General features: G+C 41.4%; 3 protein-coding genes across 5 annotated transcripts; 1 reads left to right on the forward strand and 2 right to left on the reverse strand.

Annotated features, from left to right (window-relative positions):
* The first annotated feature begins 1,397 nt into the window (after positions 1-1,397).
* Positions 1,398-5,499, forward strand: LOC112554653. Of its 2 annotated transcripts, none has more exons than XM_025222583.1 (5): positions 1,398-1,468; positions 2,602-2,701; positions 3,069-3,214; positions 3,520-3,709; positions 4,214-5,499. In XM_025222583.1, the coding sequence occupies exons 2-5, from the start codon at positions 2,688-2,690 to the stop codon at positions 4,986-4,988; spliced, it is 1,125 nt and encodes a 374-aa protein (XP_025078368.1). In that variant the 5' UTR covers positions 1,398-1,468; positions 2,602-2,687; the 3' UTR covers positions 4,989-5,499. The 2 variants fall into 2 exon arrangements, with proteins under 2 accessions (XP_025078368.1, XP_025078367.1); XM_025222582.1 differs by lacking the exon at positions 1,398-1,468 and adding an exon at positions 1,562-1,662.
* On the reverse strand, positions 5,331-14,525 carry LOC112554652 (hillarin-like). Of its 2 annotated transcripts, XR_003097279.1 has the most exons (12): positions 14,376-14,525; positions 11,815-11,978; positions 11,426-11,539; positions 10,952-11,178; positions 10,566-10,787; positions 10,142-10,371; positions 9,116-9,768; positions 8,339-8,501; positions 7,571-7,848; positions 7,079-7,264; positions 6,781-6,914; positions 5,331-6,716 (listed from the first exon to the last, which is right to left on the reverse strand). XR_003097279.1 is itself a non-coding variant. In XM_025222581.1 (11 exons), exons 2-11 carry the CDS (start codon positions 11,851-11,853, stop codon positions 6,858-6,860), a joined length of 2,169 nt encoding a protein of 722 aa, XP_025078366.1. In that variant the 5' UTR covers positions 11,854-11,978; positions 14,376-14,525; the 3' UTR covers positions 5,331-6,857. The 2 variants fall into 2 exon arrangements, 1 of the variants encoding a protein (XP_025078366.1); XM_025222581.1 differs by having other exon boundaries at positions 5,331-6,914.
* A 3,572-nt stretch (positions 14,526-18,097) lies between these two features.
* LOC112554690 (protein lifeguard 1-like) lies at positions 18,098-26,252 on the reverse strand. Its single transcript, XM_025222643.1, has 11 exons — positions 25,673-26,252; positions 25,126-25,179; positions 24,336-24,414; positions 23,346-23,399; positions 22,362-22,452; positions 21,899-21,936; positions 21,416-21,461; positions 20,239-20,280; positions 19,496-19,588; positions 19,312-19,359; positions 18,098-18,577 (listed from the first exon to the last, which is right to left on the reverse strand). The coding sequence occupies exons 1-11, from the start codon at positions 26,004-26,006 to the stop codon at positions 18,428-18,430; spliced, it is 1,029 nt and encodes a 342-aa protein (XP_025078428.1). The 5' UTR covers positions 26,007-26,252; the 3' UTR covers positions 18,098-18,427.
* Between the last annotated feature and the right edge of the window lie 137 nt (positions 26,253-26,389).

Raw genomic sequence — 26,389 nt, forward strand, 5'->3', positions numbered from 1 at the left:
TCACTCAGAGAAATATATATTTTTCAGCAGCTGAACATTTCTTGCAGTTTTCACTTTCGAAAAAGTTATTGACACTGGGGTGGTGAGCTGCTGGTGGTATGATGGAGGTGATGCAGTGCTAGATGCTGTTAGTAGCCATGGTGTACATAGGAGTGTGGACAGACGAGAGAGGACTGCTAATTAGTGAGACAACAAAACTCAGTTTTCCCCTGAGACAAGGTATGAGTGAGACAGAATCCGCTTACTGTGTAGACTCGGGTATCCCACAGGCACGAACAGGCAGGTGATCAGCGAAGTTCACATAAACTGTTCACATCGATAGGTTCACATACACGAAGTTCACATACGTTAAACCACAAAAATTTGCCAACCAAGTGATTCTCACGACAAAGTTTGGAAATAAACTCCGAAGCACGAAAGACAATCTAGCTCAAACTTCCCGAGTCTGAAATATAGCCCCTCTCAGAAACAGTGCAGTATTTTGTTTTCTTTTTCTTTTTTCCACCTCTGACATCTACAGATTATGTTCGAGTCCATTAGCAGGCCGTGGCTAACACTCAAAGCTGTTGGACTTGAATACAACTGCAGGGCATTGTATCCAACCTGCGACAGTCTTCCACTGGCATCTGGTTTCCGTCAGTAGAGTGAACATGGGGCTGGAGCTCCCGACTATAAGGTCCCAATCACGAATTTTGTTGACCCCAGGACCTATCTACGGGGAAGTGGTGGCTCATTAAGCAAACAACTGATTGAGTCGGGTGGAGGGTCAGGAGTTAAAATACTGGTGGCGGTAAATCAGACAGCACTCTATCAACATCCTCTCATTGCAAGTCTGATTACATATTTACACTTTAAACAACTGTTTACTGCTTCGTCAGTCAAGTCGGATCAAGATTTCAAGGAAACTGTTCTCTGAAGATTCTTCCTGAAACAAGTACGCGGCTTACATATTGCTTCGTGTCAGAGAGGACTGAAGTGGCAACAAGTCCAAGCACTTCAACACGATATCTAAACAAGCTGTTTATAATGTTACAATGTGAATACCTGTTTATTTATTTGTTTGTTTGTTTGGACATGAAGTGAGATTAGTGTTGTAGTCAATTATAGCGTGGTTGTAAACTTCATACAGTGAAGACAAACATTTTCTATCAAAGTTTGCTTCTTAATTAATTTATATTAATCATTAATTTTTAATTATTTGTAATTTACTAATGCTGTGACTGAGGTGTTAAACTGCCGCCGTAAAGAAATCTTTGTAATCCGCAATGTTTCACTTTACTTTCTATCACCAGCTTGTATTAACGTGTCCGTGCTTTGGACAGGTGTGTGAGTGCGTGACCTTTGATCTCTGACAGTAAAATACAGGTGACGTCATTACAACGTCATAAACTACGTCAGTCCTCGTCCTCACGTCACGATCGGTTTCTACTTGTGAAGAGGACAGAACGACAATGGCGATAACAAGCAAGTGAGTAGCAATCGAGTTGCAATCAATTGAGTAACAATTAAGTGAGTAGCAGTCAAGTGAGTAGCAGTCAAGTTGCAATTAATTGAGTAACAATCGAGTGAGTAGCAACCAAGCGAGTAGCAGTCAAGTGAGTAACATAAACATTGTGGACTGGAGGTGTATGGCCGCCACACAGTGCAGTAGTACAGACTGCGGTAAGTAGTGTTTACTGTCCTGTCACAATGCCACAACATTTGTTGTTGTTTCCTCAAATGGAGAAGACGGTAGACACACTTCACACAGTCATTGTACTCACGTGGTGCTGTGGTGCTCGTAGTACTCGTTATAGCAACAGTAATTGTATCCACGTTTGCTGTTTCGTGGCTTTGTTCAAAAGTGTGTTCTCTGTTCTCATTGGTTCCCGACAACAAAACTTCCTTTCGTTTTAAAAAAAAAAGCCCCACAGTCAGTCTGCAAGTGTTGTAGTTCCTCATTTTCCGCAGTCAGTTAATCCGGATGTAAAATTGTTTTCTTTACCCAATGTTTATTTTTTAATTATTTTTATTTCGTTCCTTCGCAATTTCTCTTCTTTACAATAAGTAAGGGATTATTATCCTCTTATCTCCTATCTATGAGATTTTCTGGACATAAAACCACATAAAACCACTGACTGCACGAAGTCGCTCCTGACCCCTTACCCCACCTGACACTAGGATGCCCTACTCGCCACACCCAAGCTTTACAGGGTGGTCTCATTAAGCCATGTGTCAATGCACCATAGTCTTAGTCACCATGGTGGACACCCTAGTGGCCAGAAGGTAGACTGGCTTCAAACAAAGGAGTGGACAAGGACTGCTCCCCACCCTGTCACACCTGTCAGCCGCTGTGTCCACTTTCTCCTTGCAATGACCAGTACTGTCCGACAACAACAATCAGTTGCTACTTGTAAAGAGATTGACAAATATGAGGACGACGACGATGACGACATCGATTATGATGAAAGATGTTCAATAAAACCTGTTCAGTGCCAGTTATGGCCGTCTCCAAACTGGCTCGTTGTAGCAGTGCCAGCAGAAAAAACTAAATCTGTTATTCTCATTTCTTATTGATTACTGACCATCGTCTAATAACGATTTGTGTTAATCTGTTCTCAGGTGTAAACAAATCCTGTCCAGAAGAATTATTGATCCTGATAGAAATTCCGACATTCGAATTTTTTATCATTCTGCGCACGCATAACATGCTTTTATTTGGGTAAGTAAACAAGTTTATTGTTTGCTTGATTATTCTGGTTTTATTTGTATTCAGTGAAGGTACTAGTCCTCAGTGTCATCGTTAGGGACATACCCGTAAAGCAAACAGCGGGTATTTTATATACACTGCAGGGTACTTGTGACACATGTTATTACCTTTCATACTGAAATATTGAAGTAAAGAAGACTCGCCATCTGTATCATCCTCTCAGTCCTAGGGACCTACATCGCCCTTTACAGAGTCACGTGTCTGTGAATGCTTTCCCGGTCAGTTGAAAACATAGCTATGTCGAAGATTAAAAGTACGACTATTATAAATAAAACTAATACCTCAAACTAATCATTTTCGTTGCTGTTGTTGTTTACAGCCTCGGAAGGTGGTTTTTTTACCGCCGCAAATCAAATATCTTCAGAGGCCGTGCTTTTTTATTGGCTGCCTTGGTTCTGGTTATCTTCCTTGTCAACAGACTTCCGCTTCCGATTTACCGATTTTTCTCTTCCCTTACCTTGCTGAGTGAGTAAAGCAATGATATTATTGTAGTTCATGTGTCTTTGTAGTAAGCCTGGGCTGTACCACGTGCAGGTTCATTTTGAATATTCTACGACTAGCGAACAGCTCTCCAGCGAACCGCCGCCATATTGTTGAAGAATACTTTTTTACAAATGCATTCATCAGTCATTTCATCAGGGGTTGCCATGTAATCTGTGTAATCCAGACAGTCAGCCGGTCAGCCGGTCAGCCAGTAAGGTATTTTGTTTCCTGTCCGTATACTCTTTTCATGAAGCTTGTTTCAGCGCTGTTTTCTGTCCGCTATCAAGGATGCAGGTATCAGCTCGTTCAAGACGATTTCTTCAACAACATGCCGATTCCCGAGGACCCACTGCTGTTGCCCTTCCCTGAGTTCAACACGTCGAGCCTTCCAAAAGAGGGCGACGCCATGATGCAGAAAAGAATTCACCAGATCTTTATGTCAGAGCAGATACCTATCGTCTATGAGTCAACAATCAAGTGAGCATCTTTCCCACAAACACTTTTGAAGCTGTTTTCTTTTGTCTTTGTTCAAACTCTCTGATGGTGTGAACAGCTTTTAGCAACAGCGTCTCTCTATGTTGCTGACGACATGTCTCCCGTGTGTTTACCATGATGTTGTTGTGGTGGTTGTGCTATGTTGCTTTGTTTTTGTTTGGAAACAATATTCAGACCGTGGACGAGGAAGAGTTTACCTAGGTTTACTGCCACTAATCGACTACCATTAAGCACAGTGCCATAGACTGAAAGACAAGAAGTAATCTCAGAGAAAGCGGATAGCCGAGTGGTTAGAAGTCTGGAGTCCGAAACTGAGAGGAAGGCCGGTTCGATACCCTTGTAGTGCAGCAAACTGTGTCTTAATGTGCGTCTCACTGCAAGCTCGATATGTTCAGCCCTCTTCCTCCGGTCTTTACTCAAAAGGACAAGGATGTAGGTCTAGCATACCCCTCCATTGCCACAAGCCTTCTGGTCTATCTTTTCCAGATCATGGATGGTGCACCACCCGGACTGGGAGTACAGGTTGTGGACACCTCAGCGACTGGAAGAGCTGCTGCAAGTCAAGTACCCTCATTTCGTCGATACCATCAACCTTTATGTCCTGGACAGCCAGAGGGCCAGTCTCCTGCGCTTTCTGGTGCTGCTGGAGTTCGGCGGCCTCTTCCTGGAGCTGAACATGCACAGCCTGCGCTCCCTCAATCCCCTCACCTACCAGTCCTCCTGCTTCCTTGTCATGGAACCTTACGAGACCTCCGTGTCTGATGCCACTTTCTTCGGGATGTTCAGCGACCACTTCATCGGCTGCAGAGCCCACCATCCTTATCTGAAGGCTTTGCTGGTGAAGCTGCAGTACCTGCGGTACTTTGAGAGTTTCGACAGACCCATCGCCTACTACATGCACTTCGTGTACACCATGTACGCTGGAGCGCACGTCACCTTCAGTCCCACGCACCCCAACTACGTCCTCCTGATGACCCCTTACCCCGTGTTTCCCTTCTCTGATCCCACCAGGCACGAAGCCCTGTACCGGACATGCGCAGATAACTACGTCTATTTGTCTCCCTCACACAAGCGGGTGTGTCAGCATCTCAAGAGGCAGAAGCCACTCCAACAGCGGCTGGCATCAGCCTTTGCTTTGCGTCAGCCATGTCCCCTCTTAAGTGTCAACCGACTTTGGGCTGTTCCTTCCATGCACATCCGGGCTATTGTACCCAAGATCAACATGACATTTCGTATTCGAGGTTCCAACGACTACATCTAGGACTACTAGCTTATCTACAGTTGCTAGCTTCACCAGCTGGCAACAATGGGAAATAGCTAGAGACAGAGGAGAGGGAAGGGATGGGTGATCAAGTGTTGGTGAGGGGAGGGATGCTCGGTTGGGAGAGTGAAAAAGTGTGAGAAAAAGTGTGTTTGATTTTCAATGTTTCTTTTTTTCTGTAGAATAAGGTAGTCGTATTAGTTCACTGGGGCGTGGCCACTCCGATTCTATTTCTTTGAAATGATATTAATTAAAATCATATCAATATATCATTTAATAGTAGTAATCTTAGTGTCAGAAACACCTTGTCAGTTTTGTTTAAAAGGCAACATTTAAACAAAATTTATTTAAATACATTTATTTTATTTTATCTTTGTACTTAAAATAAACAATATTTTCTTACTACAAATGGGTCTAACCCCGTAAAAGTGGAAACGTTTTCATGAGACCAGTTACAATGATTGATGGAAAAAAAATATAAGTACATTTTTATCAATCTTTGAAAAAAAAATTAACAGAAATCTTAACAATCGGCTGAAGTGCTTCTGTAATGTCTACTTATTTTAAATACAGTGTTGTCGATCTTAGGAGTTGATATCTTGATTCCCTCTGTACACTTTGTAAGTGCTCTGGCTGATGTTTCGTCCTCAATGTTTAATAAATACACCAATCAATCTTTTTCGTTTGTATAAACACAGACCACACAAAAAACACATCTTTGTCTCATGCAAGAACATTTACAAACATGTCAGATGTTGATCATGCATGCGCGCACACACACACAGAATATCACCCCTTCCTTAAACACATGTACGCACATGCACTGCCATAAACAAAGTAATTGTGAGAATACAACATAACACAACATAATGCTACAAGTCTTTGTGCGTCGTTGACAATAAAGTATAATACACCATAATTCTACAAGTCTTAGTTCCTGTTGTTGACAAGCCCAGGCTGCCCTTCAGATCCGACATTTAACGTCTAAGGGACGCTATCATGTTCTTTACTGACGCAGTTACTTCCCTTACCTTGTATGTGAATTTTCCGTGTTTATGGAGCATACGAGGCGCAGGCTTCATACGAAACAAACACAGACAACTAACTATGCAAGATAAAGCTCAGAAGAAAGACACTGAGGGACTCTGTTGATATACAATATTTTGACATGGAGCATTTAAACATGTGAGTTAAGACTATGAGTTCTCTATTCTACCGGCGCTACCCTTGCTGTAGGTAACAACACGAGAAAACACCGCCAACGATTGATAATTTAGCTAAATATGGGTGATGAAACAAAGTCTTGTGCTTTATTGCTGTTATGGTTATGTAAACCCTAATACTTCGCCTTTAGTCGACTTTTAGTCAACCTGCCGCTTGTGGCCACCCTGAATACAAGACAGCAAGTACCATAGCGAGCCCCCCAAGAGCAAAATCGAAAGAAAAAAAAAATAGGGCGAATTTCAAACATTAAGCAACTATAAGAATAAACAACTGTGTTGGACTGAGTGGGTCGACTTCCAGCCGTCACGGCACCGACAAAAGAGATGTAGTGGGGATAAATACAAACAATAATATTGATAATTATAGCAACTTATACACTGTCTTTCTGTTATTTATTCGTCCTTTGTTCCGGCAAGTATACATTAATTTACACTTAAATACATTAAAACTACTTACAGATTCTAAAGCAAGATTTTCTGTCACAAACGAGGCCTAATGTAGCTCGACTCATGTCACGTGGGATACAGTGACAGCTCCACTCATGTCACGTGAGATACAGAGACAGCTCCACTCATGTCACGTGGGATACAGTGACAGCTCCACTCATGTCACACGTGACAGAGATCTCTCGATTTGTGTCACACATCAGCGAGATGCTACCAGCTTCTCTTGTTTCTTCTTCTCTTGAACAATGTTACGACTCTGAAAACCCACAACACGTGAACAGATGGGAGGATATTCACCAAGATTTGTGGAAACAGTATCTTGCCCTGAGCTTTCCCAAGTGTTAGAAAAAAAACGTTTTCTCTACTGGACCTTTAAACAGTAAAGTAGAAGGGTTGACGAGTCAGTGCCCTGTGTCTTACCCACACATAGAAAGTTCCAGCTCCGGCACTCGACAGGCGCGCGTCAGGCTCTGGGCATGCGCTCAGGTTCCCTTCCGCTTTCTGCATTCTAGGGACCTTGAGGTGGTCGAAGTCGAATTGCTTGACACGACGAATAAGGCTTTCCTTTCCCTGCTTCCTTAGCAATGACTGGATGAACTCCCATCGCTGGAAGCAAGTGCGTTATTTTAAAGTTAGTAAAAGCGAGGCATCCTGAGAATCAGTCCCCTACTTTTTGCACGCACTCGTGTCTGGGCAATGAGTGCAGGAAGTGCAGGTACCCTAAGACTAGCGTGGCATGTGTATATTTCAGGTTCCTACAGGGAGACAAAGCAGTTTAATCATGCCAAAGGAAGGATTAGGTTTAGGTATACCTACAGACACAGAATTGCAATGTTGTAAGTAGGAGACAGGACAGTTCGCGGTCAAGAACACAACAGACAGAAGAGCTCAGCCTCTGATGTTTGTGCTCACCTTGAGGTTCCGCTCCTTCTCGCCCAGCAGGAGGTAGGTCACTGCCATGATGCTGTGTACAATAGGTTGCGGCCGACTGTAACTGAGGATCTCGGACACTGTGGACTGCTTCAGCTTGAGGATTCTCAGCAGGCGGGCCCGCACCAACCGACTTCTTAGATTGTCGGCCTTCATCAGCAGGTTCTTGTCCAGTCGAGACGAGACACGTGACTTCACCGCGCGCTCCAACGCAGCGTCCAGCTCCTCAAGGTCCTGGCTTGCCATGGCCTTCCGCAGCTCTGGATACACAAGCAAAGTGTTAAAAGCATTTCAGACTTGTTTATTTGAATCTGTCGGTTAGTCTGTTTGTAGTGGTGTACCATATGACAAGAGCAGACGGCTACCCGGGTGTCAAAATGGTGGGCGAGTGGGGTCAAAAGTCTTGTTACCTTTTTGTAAATGCTGAATTAAACATATGTACGGTCCCTGTTATTTGAAAATTTTTAATTGTCTTTCAATACACATCATTTTATCTCAGATTATTTGTCATAAACATTCATGATCGGCGCAGTCCTTTGTCTTTGACAAAGCCACCCAGTATTTTCACTGATGATCAAAGGGGGCATTTTGCTTCGCGAACCATTGGAGCCCAAAACACCTGTCGGTCGGTCGGTTAGTTGTACAAGTATATAAAAATATACAAACACATAAATCACTAGAAAATAAAGAAATAAGGAAACTAAGAAAGATAAAAGTCCAAAACATCTCTCTTCAAACATCGAAACATACCCTGTTCATGAAGAGAGACAAGCTTCGCCTTTGCCTTCTCCAGGTCGCCATTGTCGGGGAGACCAGCTTCTTCAAACTTGATGACCGCGTTCTCTAGAGACTCGATGTCATTTTTCTCTGTGGCAGCTACCAGCTCCTCTCTGATCTTTTGCTTCTCGTTAGTCTAACGATCATTAATAAAACCACTTTATATTTTATAAACAAATTGACATTTACTATACAATAAATACTATGTCAACAAATGTCTATTTGTTTACTTGCAGATATTTAAGATGACCTTATCACTTTTTATAAACTGCTAGGCGATCTTTTTTCTCATTTTCGTCTACCATCTTTTTCTTTATAGGGGGAGGTATAGGTACATGAGATGGGCACCGCACTCACACCGAGCTAGCCATGAAAAGCGAGGTCCTTAACAATTCATTCACTAATTGCTAGAAGAGGTCACATTTCTTTTCTTACAAACTAGTTCTTGCATGTTCTCTTTCTCTCCCTGCTGTTAACGAAGTTTAATTAACTTTCTACAATAATTGCTTCCTCAAAAAAACCGAGTTCAAGATAATCTTTAATATTTATCCCACCCCAGGAGAAGGCTGGATTATTTTTTCTGTTAAGTATAAGAGATAATTTTTGTCGTTTAATTATATCTAGGACACAAGCTGTTCTTCAAATAACATTTTCTGAGTCCTTTTACTTTTCTGTTCGCATTTTGATATGATCTCTCATAGCTGTGCAATCTTATCCACTGAGCCACAACTCGCATGCCTCAGAACTGACCTCTTTCTTCTCCAGCTCCTGTTTGTCGTGGGTCAGCAGGTAGTTGACGACGTTTTCAAAGTTTTGGCGAGATCCTGCCGGCCTCGTGTTGACCTGCAGGGCATACTCGGGGTTGTGCGCGTGCTGGGGCACAGTGACCTCGATGGTCACGTTGCCGTCGTCGTGGTTCTGTGTGACGTATGACGTCAGCTCGGACGCCGCCATGTCCTTGTGCACGAGCATTGCTTGAATCTCCACCTTCTCTTTGCAGTCGAACTGGAACTTTACTTTTTCAGATTGCTTGACCACCATGACCCCTTTGACCTGCGACGGCTTGGACAAACCAGCTCCTTCGGCTTTTCGACCAAAGCCGAAGCCAATAGGAGGGTTGATGGGAAACGGCTGAACCTGTTTGAGGACGGCGTCGCACTCCAGTCGAATGTCACACAGGTCAAAGGAGGTGTAACTCGAGCTTCCTGACACTGTCACCTTGTAGATGCCCACCACGGGGAAACGTATCTTCAGGGTCTTCTGGTCATCTAGCTTCACCACGTACCTGTCCAGCTGCAGTTCTTTGGGGATCTGCTCCATGGAGGCCTTTTCATTGAAGAAGAGCGAATAATCCACAGTGGCACTGCTGTCGCTATCGTGGCGAAATTTAATGTTGACCTCCCCTGAAACAAAAGCTGACTTCATGACAGGTGTTTCTCTTTTTGAATGGAATGATAAAATAATTTGCAAGGAAACTGGTAAACTCTTCCACTATTCATACAATCCAGATGCGATCTCCATTGTCTTTGAAAATGAGGATGAGCTCTGTCCTCGGACTGACGATGATGGATTCTGTAGGAGCTTCACCCAGTATTTTTAACCACACAAGATGAAGATAAAAAAATCTTATTGATTTTCTTAGACCTTTAATTGTAGATCAAGTTTTAAAATTATCAGAATGTATTTACAGTAATATTGTGAGTTAAAATTTGCAATGTCTTTTTTCAGAAAAGCAGCACGCTTTCAAAGCAGTGGGCATGGACCGCAAAAGCTAACCTTTTTCAGATTTCAAAATCGCAGCATGTTTAGACACCAGCTTGAACCCACTGTCGTGGTAACGTCTAGTGAAGTAAGGGACATTTACAAAGGTATATACGGTCCACGGATTTTGCAGCAGCTGCCACTGGGGTCTTTCTTCCAGGCAGTGGTACATCATTTTCTCTGGGTCAGTAAAGAACCAAAACTCCTCCAGGTGGTACACCTTTTGTCCTCCGGATGCCTTTTCCCTGCAGAAGAGTATGTTGCGGAGAAAAACAAAATTGAAAACGATTCTTTGTTTACTCGAGAAAATAAATATCCATAAGTATCTTTCGATACAAAAAGACAGGTTCTGCTTCAGATTCCCCATTTAGTTCATATTTTACATGTTCTTGTGTATTTTGACAAATATTTTTAACATAGGTAAGGTTTTGGGTTCCACCTTTGTCTGACAGCCTGTCCACCTTCTTCCACCTTGGTCCAGGTCCCCGTGTTGAAGCCACTCACGCCCTCTAGTGCCCAGTAAGGGTGCACAAACCGCCACGACCCGTCCACATACACGGCGTTCCAGGTGCCACGAAGGTTGGACACGTCCTGCTGCCCCACCTCGTAAGTAACTGGTTTGCAAGGGCCCCTGAGGACAACACAGGGAATCCCTGCCGCCCTGTGACCAATGAAGTTTGGTGAAGTAACATCAAATTTAATCCATTCATGAAATTAATGTCATTTGACATAAAATTGTTGAATTAGAACAGCTTACTCTTCTTGATAACTGTCATGTAGGTAATAATAATGTAAGTTAATAAGTATCATTGCAAAAACGTTTACCTGCACAACAAAGCGAAAAAATATGAGTGGTGTCCATCTTCCTGCTTGATGAGCTTCATGTAGCCCTCCGGTGAATGGCCATCCTTGACATGAGGATATTTCATATCATATATTTTCTGTGCTGACATCCAAGCAAAAATGGACCTGACTTTGTCGATGTCTGACTTCGTATTTCTCATCAAATATTCTATCAACGTTGAGTAGCTGGAATTGAGACTCCTTGGTGCCTGTAGATAGAGATGTTGTCCATGAAATAAATAAGTACCTAGGTCAAACTATTTCAAGTTATTTTGGATCAAAGATAAGGTAAATAAATCTAGATTGATGGTATCTTCAGTTACGATACTGTTTACTATACATATAGAGGGCCCTGTGCTGCAGAAATGTGCATGTCTATAGAGTAATGTCCCTGTTTGTGTAATAACTCCCATATCTTTAAAGTTTTTTACATTTTTGTGTTTCTCTGCCACTCACCTGTTTGGCATATTCATCAATTTGTTGATTGTTTTCTTTCACAAACACTTCTTTCTTGCTTTTGGATGGAGGGAACGGGGGAGGGTAACCATCCTCTGTATCGGGCACTTTGATCTGTTTCAAAACAAATCGTTGTTAGAAAGTTCTGAATCGTTACACCCTATAATAATAATAATAATAATAATAATAATAATAATAATAATAATAATAATAATAATAATAATAATAATAATAGACTAATCCTATAATCTGCCTCTAAGCCAGACCCGCAGCTTCAAAGAGATAAGTAAGGTTTGAGGGGAGAAACACAAGGACAGAGACAAATAAGGTGTTAATTAGAAACTGCAGGATCAGCCTATGACCCCATTACGTCAGACAATAAATCTTACCGGATCGATATTGACCTCGACGCTCGCGCCGCACCCCATGACCTTTGACCTTAAACGTGCGATATGGTGACACACTCGCCTGATCTTCCTCGTGCCGTGGGCATTAACACAGTTTTATAGCTTCCCGTCATCGGGCCAGTGCCGCTGCTTCAAAATGTCCCCACCTGTTAGAAAGTTAGAAATGAAGAACAGTTTTATTACAGACACTTGATAGATACACATTGAGCTCCCTCTCTCCCTCTCTCCCTCTCTCTCTCCCTCTCTCTCTCTCCCTCTCCCTCTCTTCCTCTTTTTCTGTCTCTCCCTCCCTCTCCCTTACTATAAACCTATATGTGCTAGGACAGATGCTGAATAGTGGGAACGATATAATGTATATGCTTATCTTAATTTATGTATCATGTATGTCAATGTTTGACTTCGATTGCTAAAAATAAAACTGTATTTCACACTACTTTGATCCATTTATGTTTCTCAGAAAAAAAGCCATGCAATGATTTTTCAGGAGCTCTTGACATCAGCTCTCCCCCCAAACATTGGCCTTAGGTTTAGGATCGCCAGCCAGCTGGACGGATTTCGTTGGTCCTTTGAAATACACGACAGAAGTACTGAATTTTAAAGTAAGGATATTAATATCTAAATAAATAACATTATAATAATGCCTGAAATAAATGATAATATAACTTATAGCTGGCCATGATTCACCAGGAAATGGAGTCACAAGAAATGTAGGCCTGAATGTAGGTTTGGAGAGTTATGACGATGTTGCAGAAGATGACATGAATGTACTAGAAGCAATTTAAGAGATTTTTGTACTTAAATTTGTATTTTGTACATGAAAAAATAAGACATCCATTCAAAAACATCCCTCGTGCCTCTTTTGGGGAAAAAATTAGCATAGGTTCCGGTCTTACTTTCGGGGAAACAGGATGTGTAGAAATAGAATGAGAGAAAATGCTCGTGTAACAATGAAGGTACAAAGCCCTCACTCATCTCATTAGGAGAAACTTGTGTATGCTCTTTAACATCTTTTCCACATCATTGTGATTACTAAGACATGATTATATCATATTTTGATTACTAAGACATGAATATATTATGTTTTGGGATCAGGCTACCCATTTTTAAAGTGTGTGAAGCATTTTCTTTTCAACTCTCAAAGTGATGTATTTTGTTATATTCGTAATGAGAACAAAAATAATTCAAATATATTTAACTCGGAACTCCCGGTTTGTTTGTTGTTGTTGTTGTTGTTGTTGTTGTTGTTGTTGTTGTTGTTGTTTTTTGTTGTTGTTTTTTGTTGTTGTTTTTATTTTATTTTTTTGACACATTTGCTGGCCTGCCAGTAATTATGCACCAATAAATGAGACAAATTGTGAATACCGCATTCATTGACATGCTTAGTAGAGTCCTTCCTACGAAACAACTCTTCTCGGGTAGTTTATTCAAAATAATCTTTGCCAGCGTGCGTGAGTGTCTGAGAATGCGTGGTAGGTAGCGAACATCGACAGTTCTGTACTTGTGGTAAATGTAATTCTAGAGGTTAGTACGAAGACCAGGTCGAAATTGCAGCTTTTGGAAATAATCACCAATTTATGTTTAAATTCTGCTCGTTTGTGAAAAGGGGGAGGTGGGCGGTTGTCGCACTTCACGGTTCTTGCTGTGTGTGTGGGGGGGGGGGACAATCTCGGTACAATGAAATAATGAGAGACAATGCTTCTCATGGACAAGACTGTGTCCTCTGGCCTTTAATTAGCTGCGAGGTCCACGTGATCCTCACAAAGATGGATGTGGACACTAATCGGACTTGAAGAGTATTCAAGAACTTATTCAGACAACAGTCTGTACACGAATCTTCTCATCAATGGTCGACAGCCCAGACACGGAGGATGCGTTTTTGAATACCAAACTAGGGAGCCAGGGTCCTACTCAACCAATGACTAGATTTTGATTATTTTCTTTATTTTTATAACAACCCTGTTTTTGCTGTCCTTTATATTCAAAGACCAACTTCCGCTCAGTAGACTTTGCTATATCCGTCAATGCGTGCAAAAACAAATTAGAGCAAGAATGTCTACTTTAAACTTATTCAGACAGTAAACATTTCCTACAGGAACATATTTTGTATGTCTAGGCATAAAGTGATTCAATATTCAAGAAAATTTAAAAGTTTTTGAAAGAAATTAAGATAACGGAGAGTGAAATTTATCCATGGTGGTTGTAAGGTCTCTTCCTTCAAAGGCTCTTGAATAAGTTGTTTAATGAGAGATTGTTTAATCTGTGTACATACGAGTTAGGTCTACCCCAGGGTATACAATTTTATGATAAAACGTCATTTTAGAAGCCAAGATGAGATTAAATTTACCAAAATTATAAAAAGCTCAATATGAGAATTAACACAAGATTCCAAGTTCTATCGAAGTAGTGAATGGAAACAAATTTAAGAAACATTTAGAGGATATCGTTTATTCCAACTATTTATGTTTAACAGCCGTCGCTGATGTATACAATGAGTGTTTGTTGTCTGACAAGTAAATATATAAACAGCAGCATGCTACACTCACCTGCAGGAGCCAGTGCAAGGCCAGGTGTTTCTCTGTCAGACTAAAGGTGTGCAGGACACGGACCTCTCTTGTCATTTGACAACAAGTCGGCAGCAGACACTCGACTACCAGAGTAAACAAGGCAGCGGGACACTCGAGGACTGTCTGCAGAACCACTGAGTGTGGGCGTGTGTACCTTATCTCACATACTACAGCGTGTGTGTCAGTGTGTGTGTGAAGGTCTGTCTTCCACCCTTGTTCCAGCTTGTCACTACTCCTCTACTTCTGTCTCTCTGTATAAATGTGTGTGAGGTGTACAGTAGTTCTGCACTTTGAATTTTAAGTATATAGGTCAAAGAAACTTTTATAAATATATGTATGTTTAATTAATTAAAATTATAATTTTTTGGCATTTTGTGTTGATGTCTCTTTAAAAAAATGTGCTTGAACCCACATGACTAGAGGTAAGTCGCCTTAAGACAAGGGTCAAGTCTTTTTCATTCTCTCATTCTTTCTTAGAAGGACGGAGGGAAGGGGAAAGAGAAGAAGGAGAAACACAAGAACAGACAGGAGAGCCAACAGTGCGTGGGGAGGAGCAGAAAGTTATTTAACTGGATTCCAGTGTTGCCGCGTATCGAGGTGAATGTATAAAGTGATCTGTGAACAGTAAGAGTACAGTGAAGTGTACACGTGATACCAAGCAATACATTCTGCCACTATTAGCAAGTCTGGTCTGGGATTGTTTGTGTTCGCCAGATTAATAAAGCATTACATTTATATTTTATAGAGTAATTTCATGTATACATGTGAGTGTGTGTTTCAAAACTAAACGAAAACACGTCACACAGTAGCCTATACATGCGAACACAACCAGCAGAAAACCAAAATGTAAACAAATATCACAGTCTGAGAGGAGTGTGCCGGAACCGAGATACGAATCCACGACACCTGATTCTCACTGTCGAGTGGACAAGCACGTGAGCCACTGCACAGATATGCAAAATATTAACTGCTTTGGTAATCCTCTCCCCTCAGGTCGTCCTGATTATTCTATGAGAGTGTATTCAGCACGTCCATGCCTCTGGCTGTGAGATCGTCCTCAGTCTCCATATTTAAAATTATTCAGAAAGAAGCCCATCGTCTAGTCTTAATGGTGGCTAAAGGAAAGGTACATTTAATGTAAATATCTGGGCCTCAAAGTATTTTTTCCCCATTTGATTCGAATGCTTGTCAAGCATGATGAAGTTTGCAATATGACCTAGCCAGAAGTACCCTCACTGTCGACAATCCCCACTCAGCCATCACTGTGGCGCCTACATGTTGCTACCAAGTCGTTGAAGGGTCACCTCAGGGTCACCTCAGCTTGACACACCTTGTATGGAGTGAGAACCACCCTCGTGCTACCCGGTGTGTGGAGAGGCCACTTGCTCTCGGCGCCCCACCTTTTTACCTACACCCGGGGTGTCGCTTTCTCGAGAAACTCGCGACGTGAAGAGGGCGTGGTAACGAGGGTTATCAACTGGTGCAAGGGAGGGGGAGTCCGCACACACATTTTGTATCATCTTCATAATGGATCAACCAAAGTCGATGTCTGAGAAAGGGTAGTAAAGTAGGAACGCATACAAGCGCTCACACAACACTCACTTGAAGCACGTGCAAACAAATGTACAAACACACACACACACACACACATATAAAAACTGCAGTGAACTCAGAACACTTGCACTGCCAAAGTTAAAAATAGAACACGTTTAAACAATCTGCTTTTAACGACAAAATGTTTTGCCCTCTGTCAACACATCGATAACATTGCCGACCTGAGGGTCTGTAAGTTGTTTTACATTCAGATGTATGTTTGCGGTACGCTACAGGAAAGCAGACGACACACGAATGTTCTTTCTTTCTTCTGTAGATAACATCTCACTTCCTCGTTGATAACAAGAATGTGTGACGTAGGTTCGCCTTCAGCCTTGAGACAAACCAGTTTTTTATCGATGTATTACCCCATAAAAAGTCCTCAACGATTTACCTGTTGCCGAGAGCGAGTGGACGAATTGCTACAAAACACAACCTCTACAAACAGTTGTAAATGTCGTTCTTCAGGGAATATTTCCTAGCGGGTATCCAAACTAGTTGTCCTCGGTATTTGATTACAAGCAAACAAGTTGCTTGGAGATGTCTTACAATAGACCTGTAATGTCTGAGGTAAAGTTTTCTCTAAAATGACCTTCATAACACAACCTGTAAAGCACCTGTGTCCCCTAACCTTTGTCAGATTGTCTGTAAAGTGAGTTGCTATACACCACACCCTGCTGGGGCCATCTTTTGGTGAGAGTGGGGATACATCTTCCTCAACCCTCTACGGAGTCAGGTCCCCATTCCACAGATTTCCATTGTTTAGAAGTACATGTTTCCATATGTAGCTCTTTTGGTATAGAGAACAGACAGAAAGAGAGTCAGTTTTACCTGAGCCATCCATAGTTGAACATCACACTCGAAATACACTGGGCTGCAATATGTGTCTGGACTGGGGAACTAATGAGAATCAAGAAACTTTCACCAAACCTTAGGTGAAAAAAAGAAGTTTATTGCCAAAGGAGCAGTTTGCGCATACTGCACCTAGCACACTGCCCCATGACAACATTGCCCCGACAAATATTTAAGTGTTTAAATAAACTAGAAAATATTTTTGCTGACAATTATAAGCCTTGGTGTCCAGCGACACAACCCAGTGGTTTCCTTCTAATGACAATCTGCTGCACTCCAGTCGGCATCGTTTTGGACTCGCCATCTTTGCCTCGTTGGCTTTACTCGGAAATACCGGAAGTTAGGTTTACCTTTGATTTCTCACAAAACCTCCGGCAACGTCAGGTACGATCGTCATCATACTTAGGAGCAGCAATAGTAGTAGCACTATAAGTAATACCAGCCATATGATAGGTCATTTCATTAACAAAATAATGTCATTGTCAACTTTTGGTCTGTCGCTGTAAGTCAAGCTTTAGCCATTCACGGCGTCTGTGTAGCGAAAATAGAAACTTGTAGTCTTGTCCACTTGTATTCTTGTATTCCTGTACACTTATATTCTTGTATTCCTGTACACTTATATTCTTGTGTTCCTGTACACTTGTATTCTTGTGTTCATGTACAGTTATATTCTTGTATTCCTGTACACTTGTATTCTTGTGTTCATGTACACTTGTATTCTTGTGTTCATGTACAGTTATATTCTTGTATTCCTGTACACTTGTATTCTTGTGTTCATGTACACTTATATTCTTGTATTCCTGTACACTGGCACGACTTTTGAGCGAACACGACAGCAACAAGCTTGCTTTCCTTTCCTGTCCTTCACATCCTTCTATGCTCTCTCTTTCTCTCTCTCTCTATCGCCAGTACCATGTTTTACTTACGATGTTTTTTTACATTCGTTATGCATGTCAGAGGTGCATCGCAATTTTGTCGCCGTTATATTTTTCATATTGGTATCATCTTAGGAAAGAGGAAATAACACATCATATCTGACCAACGTTCCTCCTATCAAACAAAACTCGACCGACTCGTTATAGAAGTAAATGTTCCTGCAGACTTTGTCGACGATGGGACAAAAGGTATGGATCTGATCAGACTTCAAGCGCCATCTGCCACAGACCTCGCCACATGATTTGGTCTTATAAAATTTCTTTACACCAATCATATCGGGGATTTTTTTTACTGAGCTCCAAGTAATCATAATATTCATATAATTTTCATTAAAAATGCTTTTAATGACAGATTTCTAAATACAAGAATCGAAAGAATAAACTACTACTTCGTGCTGGATTTGACATTAAGCGACAATGAGCTTGGCTGATGTCAATAAACGCGCTGTTGGCCACTGCATGTTGTAAACAAACAAGAATCAACATCCACACGTCGGTCATCTAACAGGCACCTGTCTCTGTCCCTGCGCACTGTACTGTGACTGACTGGGGTGTGAGTCAAATCTTTCATTCTCGTGATTTCTGTAGTGTGAACAGACACTTTGTGCAGGTGACACCACACTGGTGTTGAGGAGCACGGGCACGGTGTTATTAATTATTAACCAACTTGATGATCTCAAGAATGTAGGTAAAAATGGCGATAACATCGATGTAGATGAAGAGGGCGGCCGGCACATAATCCTCGGGGGAAAGCTGGTATTGCCTGCCTGCCATCAAGCTCTGAACATCGAACAACAGCCACTGAAATATCAAACAGCAGCCATTAAAACAACATCAAGCAGCTACTGCAACATCAAGCATCAATACTGAAATATCAAACACCAGCCACTGTAACATCCAGCAACAACCACTGGCATATCAATGAGCCTAACACCAGAAACTCGTGTCAGGAAACACCAGCACCAGAAACAGTGACGTCAGCAGTAGTCACCGACAAGCCACTCATCAGTTACAGCGAAAAACAAAGCCAATAACAACAACAACAACAACAACCAACACCAGCCATTCAGATAAACTCTGAAACACCAAACACTCATCCTCAAAAAAACCAAAACAAAACAAACAAAAAAACAACAACAACAACTGAAGCAATCAACACGAGAATAAGTAACATAAATATCTCTGCTGTGACAGAAAAATTCCTTTTTCAAGACTCGACCAGTGAAGCAGCAGAACCTGTTACTTCGCATGTTTTCAGTGAGTTTGCGTTGTCTCTAGTGTGTTTTCTATGTTAAATATATGTTCTCCTTTGTTTCATTTTCTTTATATTATCACCCAAAAATATTCCTTTCAAATAAATTCCCGAAAAATATTCCTTTCAAATGACATATCTCTATGGACTCCAGACATTGTCTGCCTGTGTGTTTTTTTCTATCCCATCTAGGGTGGGGTGTGTGTTAGTGAATCACTCCCTTTCTTTCTGTCCGCTTGTCTACCTGTCTCTCCCTCCCTATCTGCCTCGGATGCAGTCTTACCAAGCAAAACAGCAGTGCTCCCAGACTTGAATAGACGATGGCAACAATCTGGAGACAAGATGAAAAAATAAAATAAAATCTCAGACTTGTACTCACTTCCTTCTGTCCGTTTTCTGCTGCCTACACAAGTCAACCCTTAAGATGTATAGCGGGAATACTCATTGACAACTCCAAGTCTACCTACCCATGTCCTTCCTAAGATGAGCATCATGATGCCGGCCACCAACATCACAATGGTGAAGATTATTAGTGCGCCAAACATGACTGTGAAGTCCCACTGAAACAGCGAGATGTCAACTAAATACTAGTCATCTCGGGTTGAAGGTAAGACTAGCGCCACACACACACCGAAATAGCAACACACACACAGTGAACAGCAAAACACACACACACCGAAACAGCAACACACACACACACCGAAACAGCAACACACACACAGTGAACAGCAAAACACACACACACACAGAGGGAAACAGCAACACACACACACACACACCGAAACAGCAACACACACACAGTGAACAGCAAACACACACACACACACACACACACACACACACAGAGGGAAACAGCAACACACACACACACAGCGAAACAACACACACACACACACAAGAAGTAAGTTCAAGAGCGACACAGACAAATCAAGATGATGCGTGGATGTGGGCTTAAATGTTCAGAACTGTATAGCATAAACTGGCTTGTACAGAATAAAATAAAAACTAAGTAAAAATTAAAGCATAAACACGTGAGATCAGCTATTTTTAAAGAAAAAGAAAGTACTTGAATTACAAACTCAAGTCAGGTGATCTCAGGTTAGGTTTTCTAGGCCCAGTCTGCTCGACATGGGTCGACTAGGTCAGGGATCTCGGGTTTGATTCTTAGTGAGACAAAACTTACAATGACAACCAACAAACAACAAGTTACCTTTGTCTGAAGTGCAAATGCAGTAATGGACAAAGTTACTACCTGAAGAAAATAAAGACAAATTTTAAACAATTAAAGGGCCTGAAAAGCACACACACACATAAAACCATCTACACATTCACACACACATAAAACCATCTACACATTCACACACACACACAGAGAGACTTCCATATAGTGGATTTTTTTATCTGAGACAGAAGGAACAGCAAAACACAAAGTAAAATACAAAGTATTCTATATTCAACAATAAAGACATTATAGACATTATTCTTACTTACTATACTAATCTACTATTGTACACTAAACAATAAAGTAACATTTAAATTATTGTCACATACTTTTGTAGTCAACGATTGTAGAGTAAATAAATACAGAAACATCAGACATTATTCAACTATTCAACCACTTCACTCGCATCTTTCCTCTCTCCTCCTGTACACAGACACTTACTTGACTTCCTCCCTTCTGTAGATCCATTCTTTGTGATTGCTAGTTAGCCTACTTACGTGACGGCTAGTTAGTCTATTAACCACTGCGACTGCTAGTTAACCTACTTACCCCTGTGATTGCTAGTTAGTCTATTAACCACTGGGATTGCTAGTTAGTCTACTTACCACTGTGACTGCTAGTTAGTCTATTAACCACTGTGACTGCTAGTTAGCCTACTTACCACTGTGCCTGCTAGTTAGCCTACTTACCACTGTGATTGCTAGTTAGTCTATTAACCACTGTGACTGCTAGTTAGCCTACTTACCACTGTGATTGCTAGTTAGCCTACTTACCACTGTGATTGCTAGTTAGTCTATTAACCACTGTGACTGCTAGTTAGTCTATTAACCACTGTGACTGCTAGTTAGCCTACTTACCACTGTGACTGCTAGTTAGTCTATTAACCACTGTGACTGCTAGTTAGCCTACTTACCACTGTGCCTGCTAGTTAGCCTACTTACCACTGTGATTGCTAGTTAGTCTATTAACCACTGTGACTGCTAGTTAGCCTACTTACCACTGTGCCTGCTAGTTAGCCTACTTACCACTGTGATTGCTAGTTAGTCTATTAACCACTGTGACTGCTAGTTAGCCTACTTACCACTGTGATTGCTAGTTAGCCTACTTACCACTGTGACTGCTAGTTAGCCTACTTACCACTGTGCCTACTAGTTAGCCTACTTACCACTGTGATTCCTAGTGCCAGAAGAATCTCTCCGTTAGTATACCTCCTGCAGACAGAGTCAGGCCAGCAGCAACAGTACAAAAGATGTCAGTGTGCTAGTTTCTTTTTCTCCGAACATTTACTCACTTTCTTCCTTCCTCGCTTTCCACCCTTTGGCTCATGTCTTTACACATTGACATGCAAGTAGTTTACAGTTGTATACAGCTTGTGCCAAGCTTTGTTAGGAAAGGAATGAAGGAATGAAGGGGGATGCTTGGGCACAGAAAACCCAGGCTATTTCACGAGTACTTAAGTCAGTCTATTCACTTTAGTATCATGGATAGACTAAAAGTCTTTGTGTATATGAGCTTGCGAGCCTGTGTGTTTGTGTGAGAGACCGCGTGCGTGCTTGTGTGCGTGCATAGGTGTGTTTGCATCATTGTTTGAGCTCGTCGTCTGTGCTTCGTGTGAGCGTGAGGGTCTCTCTGTACTATCAATACTTACACAGTGATTACTCCCAGCAGAATACCTTGCAGCGCAGTCTGCAATCAGTACATCATGTTTACTGAGCTCTCAGTACAAATTAGTGTACACTTCATGGCCTGCTTTGACAGTAAAACTGTGAAGTTTGCAGCAGCTTTTTGTCTGGGGTGGAGGGTGTGCTGGTGCACGTGTGTGCGTGCATTCAAGTAAAATGTTACATCTACGGTCAAGACTAAAATTAAAACAGAAAATTTCAAACAAAAAGGTAACAATAAAATATTGCATAAATATGACTAGTTGAGATTGAAAGATGGTAGAAACACAGATGGACAAAAAGCACTCAGCAAAACAGACGAATGAATGAAGGAACAGAGAAACAGACAGATTTGCGCACAAGAAAGCATGGAGACAAAAGAAAAAGACAGACTGAGGCTAGGGAGCAGAGGAGAAAGATGAAAACATCCGCTTGCAGCCTGTAACTTACGTAAACAAAGAGCAGGACGATGTTGATCGGATGCTGTCTGGCAACACCTTCACAGCACAAAAGGACCAGCAGCACAATGATCTGCGCTAATCTTCGCAAACAAAAACAAAAAAGACTGAGCGAAGAAAATAGCAATAGATAGAAAAACATAATCCATTAAAAAGAGATAAAATGGCGCAGGAAAAGGAAAGAAGATAAAAGGTGGACAGTTTGGCCAAGGTGGTGGTCGCCGGCCGACTACTCCTTAGGTGAATATTGTTCTGCTTTAAAATTAATAACAAACAGCATGACTTAGTTTAAAGGCCTAGTCACGTGCAATATTTCTTCTAATGACTGCGTGAATCTCAGTAGATGGGTTCTATTACCCTTTATCTAGGTAGACAAACCTCCCTAATTGTGATTCACGAATACAAACAACACTGTGCACTGAAAGAGATCAACAACACCGAAGTGCGCATGGCTACCTTTACTTTGTAAAGGCTTTAACAAGTGGGAGAGCTGAGACAAGCATCATTATTTACACTGAGCATCTTGACTTGCATGCCCAGCTCTTGTGTCTATTGAATACTGTTCTTGAAATTGTTTAACACTAGAGATCGCCTCCAACTCAGTCTACTCTCTTTGAATGTGTTTTATTTTGAATATATTTTGCTCTTTATGTAAAGCGCATTGAGTTTACTTCAAAGAAGAGAAACATGCATTATAAATTTTTCGTATTTTTATTTGTTAATTAACCGCTTTCGAGATTAAATGGCACTTGACAAGTTTGCTGACTTTTTGTGCATGGTGATGTTCACAAGCCAGTACGCCGAGAATGGAGGGTGGGGAGATAGGGGTATTCACTGAGATTTTGGAAAATAATATCCTCGACTAAGCTTTCCTCAGTCATTAAGGGACAATGTCTTCAAGATGACCGTTTACGTGGAATAGCTACAGCTAGAAACAAATAGCAACATGCTGCCATGACCGCAAAACATCCCTTACAGACTCAGGTAGAAGATCCAGATGTACCGTATGATGGCATCCTTAATGTTCGGTCTGAAACAAAGAACAAGAAACTAAAATATCACGGCAGAAACATAGAACTTAAACATAGGTACAGAAACATAGAAACAGGCCATCCACATAAATATACTGCTGGAAACATAGGAACAGGCCATCCGCTTAAATATACTGCTAGAAACATAGGAACAGGCCATCAAGTTAAAAAGAATCAGATTCAGTAACTCATCTCCTTACACACTCATCATCTACCCTCTCTACCCCTTCACAAAAAGCTAATCAGTAAAGACACAAAGCATTATACAGAATGATGTGTGTGCAAAGGCATTGTGAAGGAATGGAAGTGCGTGAATTCAGCCGCTTACTTGATAATAATAATTTTTATTATTTTTTTTTAATTCAGTTTTTCTGAGGTCATCTGGCTCATATCAACATTAAATACGATTGTGTGTGTCTGTCCGCTAATAGTATTCAATATCTTTGAGGGCATCTAAGTTATCCAGTAAACAAACTCCAGTCTCAGTGCAAACGAATGATGTCATAGAATGCACAAATATCAACACTGTTAGAATACATCAACATAGAAACTGTTACCAGTCTAAGGCTACATTGCATGGCATAAATATTTTAAAAGTCGCATACAGACAGCGAACCATGATTGTTCAACATCTCAATGCAGTGTATTTGAGGACAGAATCTCATCCTCTCATTCCACCCGTTATTTACTTCTCTGATCAATCAGACATCGACGTGGTGGGGACGGGCTTCATTCCGCTCCAAAGCTAGCAAACTGAACAATAAGTACGACACCTTCGCAACATAAATCGTTCTCATAATTTATACAAGGTCCTGCATTCTCATATAAACGTACACGTACACGTACACGTACACACTGACGAACACATAGACATACACGTGAAACCCGCTCTATGCCTCAGATCAGTGTGTGTGGATAACGATGTACACACTTACATAAACATGAAGCAGGCCACTATGCCGCAGGTGACAAGAAGCTGAAGGAACAGGATGGCGAATACCTTCCGGATGAAACCTGCCGGCAAATGAAGCAGATTAAAAACTTCAATACTTTAGTAATTTATTTGATGGCAACTTGTTTTACCTTGATTTATTTGATCACACATTCAGTGACAACAGATATGTAAGAAGGAAAGATCACGTGACACAAGCAGGTGGGAATGGATGAGCCGTTATGAACTACTCAATGGTGAGTGTCCATATACAGATACATAGTCACATTGTATGCATAATATAGGCAAGGTTATAAACAAAACTTTAGGGTGGGTACAAGTATGTTTATTGAATACAAATTACAGCAATTATATATTTGATAACTGATAGGATTTATGTTGCATGTTTGACTTGAAATATCTCAGCAGCCTTGATAGCTTGAAGTAATAAAGACAAAACCTAAAAATAAAAATACTCTTACTAAATTAACTCGATTTGCGAGATTATTTCTTAAAATTGTGACCTAGAATAACCTACTAGATATCAATATATGTTGATGTTGTGTGGATATGTCTAAGTACTTGTGAATTAAATAAGAGCGAAAAAGAGAAAAAAAATATTTCTCTAAACAATTATAATGTTCCTTGACTCCAAATGATGTGTAGCTTAATTTATTTGATTACATCTCCAGGGAAATATTTATGTTTTGACATGAATGCATGAGGAAAGCAGCAAATGTGTGAGAGAGGGAGGGAGAGAGTGTACAAACAATACAACTGTCGTTGCAACTCACCTTGTCTGATTTCTTTGTCGTAAAACTCTGGCTGGGGAGTCATATCGCAGCATCCTAAACGGAAAAAAGATGTTTTCTGAACTGATATATATATACACTTAAATTTACTTATCTTCTGATGTATGCTTATGTGAGTTCCCTTGGACCTGAGACTTTATCCATTATGGAACTGATACCTCGAGCTTGTGTATTTGGGATAGTTAAAAATGCTTTCTCTTTGAAACACAAAGAGAGAGGTAAACTTGATTTTTTCAAATTGTCAAAACCTACCACATATTATTTTATTTATTTATTATTTTTTGTGGTTTTTCCCACCGAGTAGGCATCCTATACGTCTTACAAAATAATTCAGTCATAACTCTCTTCCTCTCTGTCCTTTGCAATAACAACCCAGCAAACACACCAGTGTCCTACACAACAACTACCAATGCAACTAATATTATTAGGCTTCATCTTTCCTTGACAGTGTGTGTTCACGCGCGCGTGCTTGTCTTCACGGCCACACTCCAGCATTTTAACTTTAACTATGACAGGCAACAGCGTTTACCTGTTTCTTTTTCCGCAGTCTGTTGCATGCGGACCGGCTGGTCCTCCCGCTCAGGTATGTAATACACAACATTAGTCTGGTAGCTTTGCTGCTGGGGATACTGATGATGGTACTGCTGTGGATACTGTTGTGGGTACTGCTGTGGGTACTGCTGGGGGTACTGCTGGGGATACTGCTGAGGGTACTGCTGTGGGTACTGCTGTGGGTACTGCTGTGGGTACTGTTGAGGGTACTGCTGGGGGTAAGCACCATAGTAAGGCGGCGTAGACTGTTGCGGGGGTGGGGACGACTGGTATTGGTACTGGGGGGGATCTGTTCGACCCGTGTCACTCATGCTTGACCCTGACTGACCACTTGTTGGGGGTTAGCGCCATGGTCAAACATCCAGTGAAGTGTCAACGCTCGCTGTGTCAGTCAGAAGCCTGTAACTCCTTGGTGCCACACATTCTCGCCAAGTCGCATGTTTTTCTTATCTTCTATTTGTTTTCTTCCTCTTATCTTCCTCTTATCTGCCAGTCCGTTAATGTTGATGAGAGAGAGAGAGAAGCTGCTGACGCCACTCTCACATGTCATCGTAATCATTACGTCAATAAAACACGTCATAATATCTGTAAAATGACGTAGACCTTGTCTTCTGTCAGACCTCCCCTCCACCATCCAACCCCCTCCCCCTCATTGTAATGTCTGCAGTAGACTGCATTCAAAAACCAAATTATT

Source organism: Pomacea canaliculata, linkage group LG13, assembly GCF_003073045.1.
Source record: "Pomacea canaliculata isolate SZHN2017 linkage group LG13, ASM307304v1, whole genome shotgun sequence".
NCBI lineage: Eukaryota > Metazoa > Mollusca > Gastropoda > Architaenioglossa > Ampullariidae > Pomacea > Pomacea canaliculata.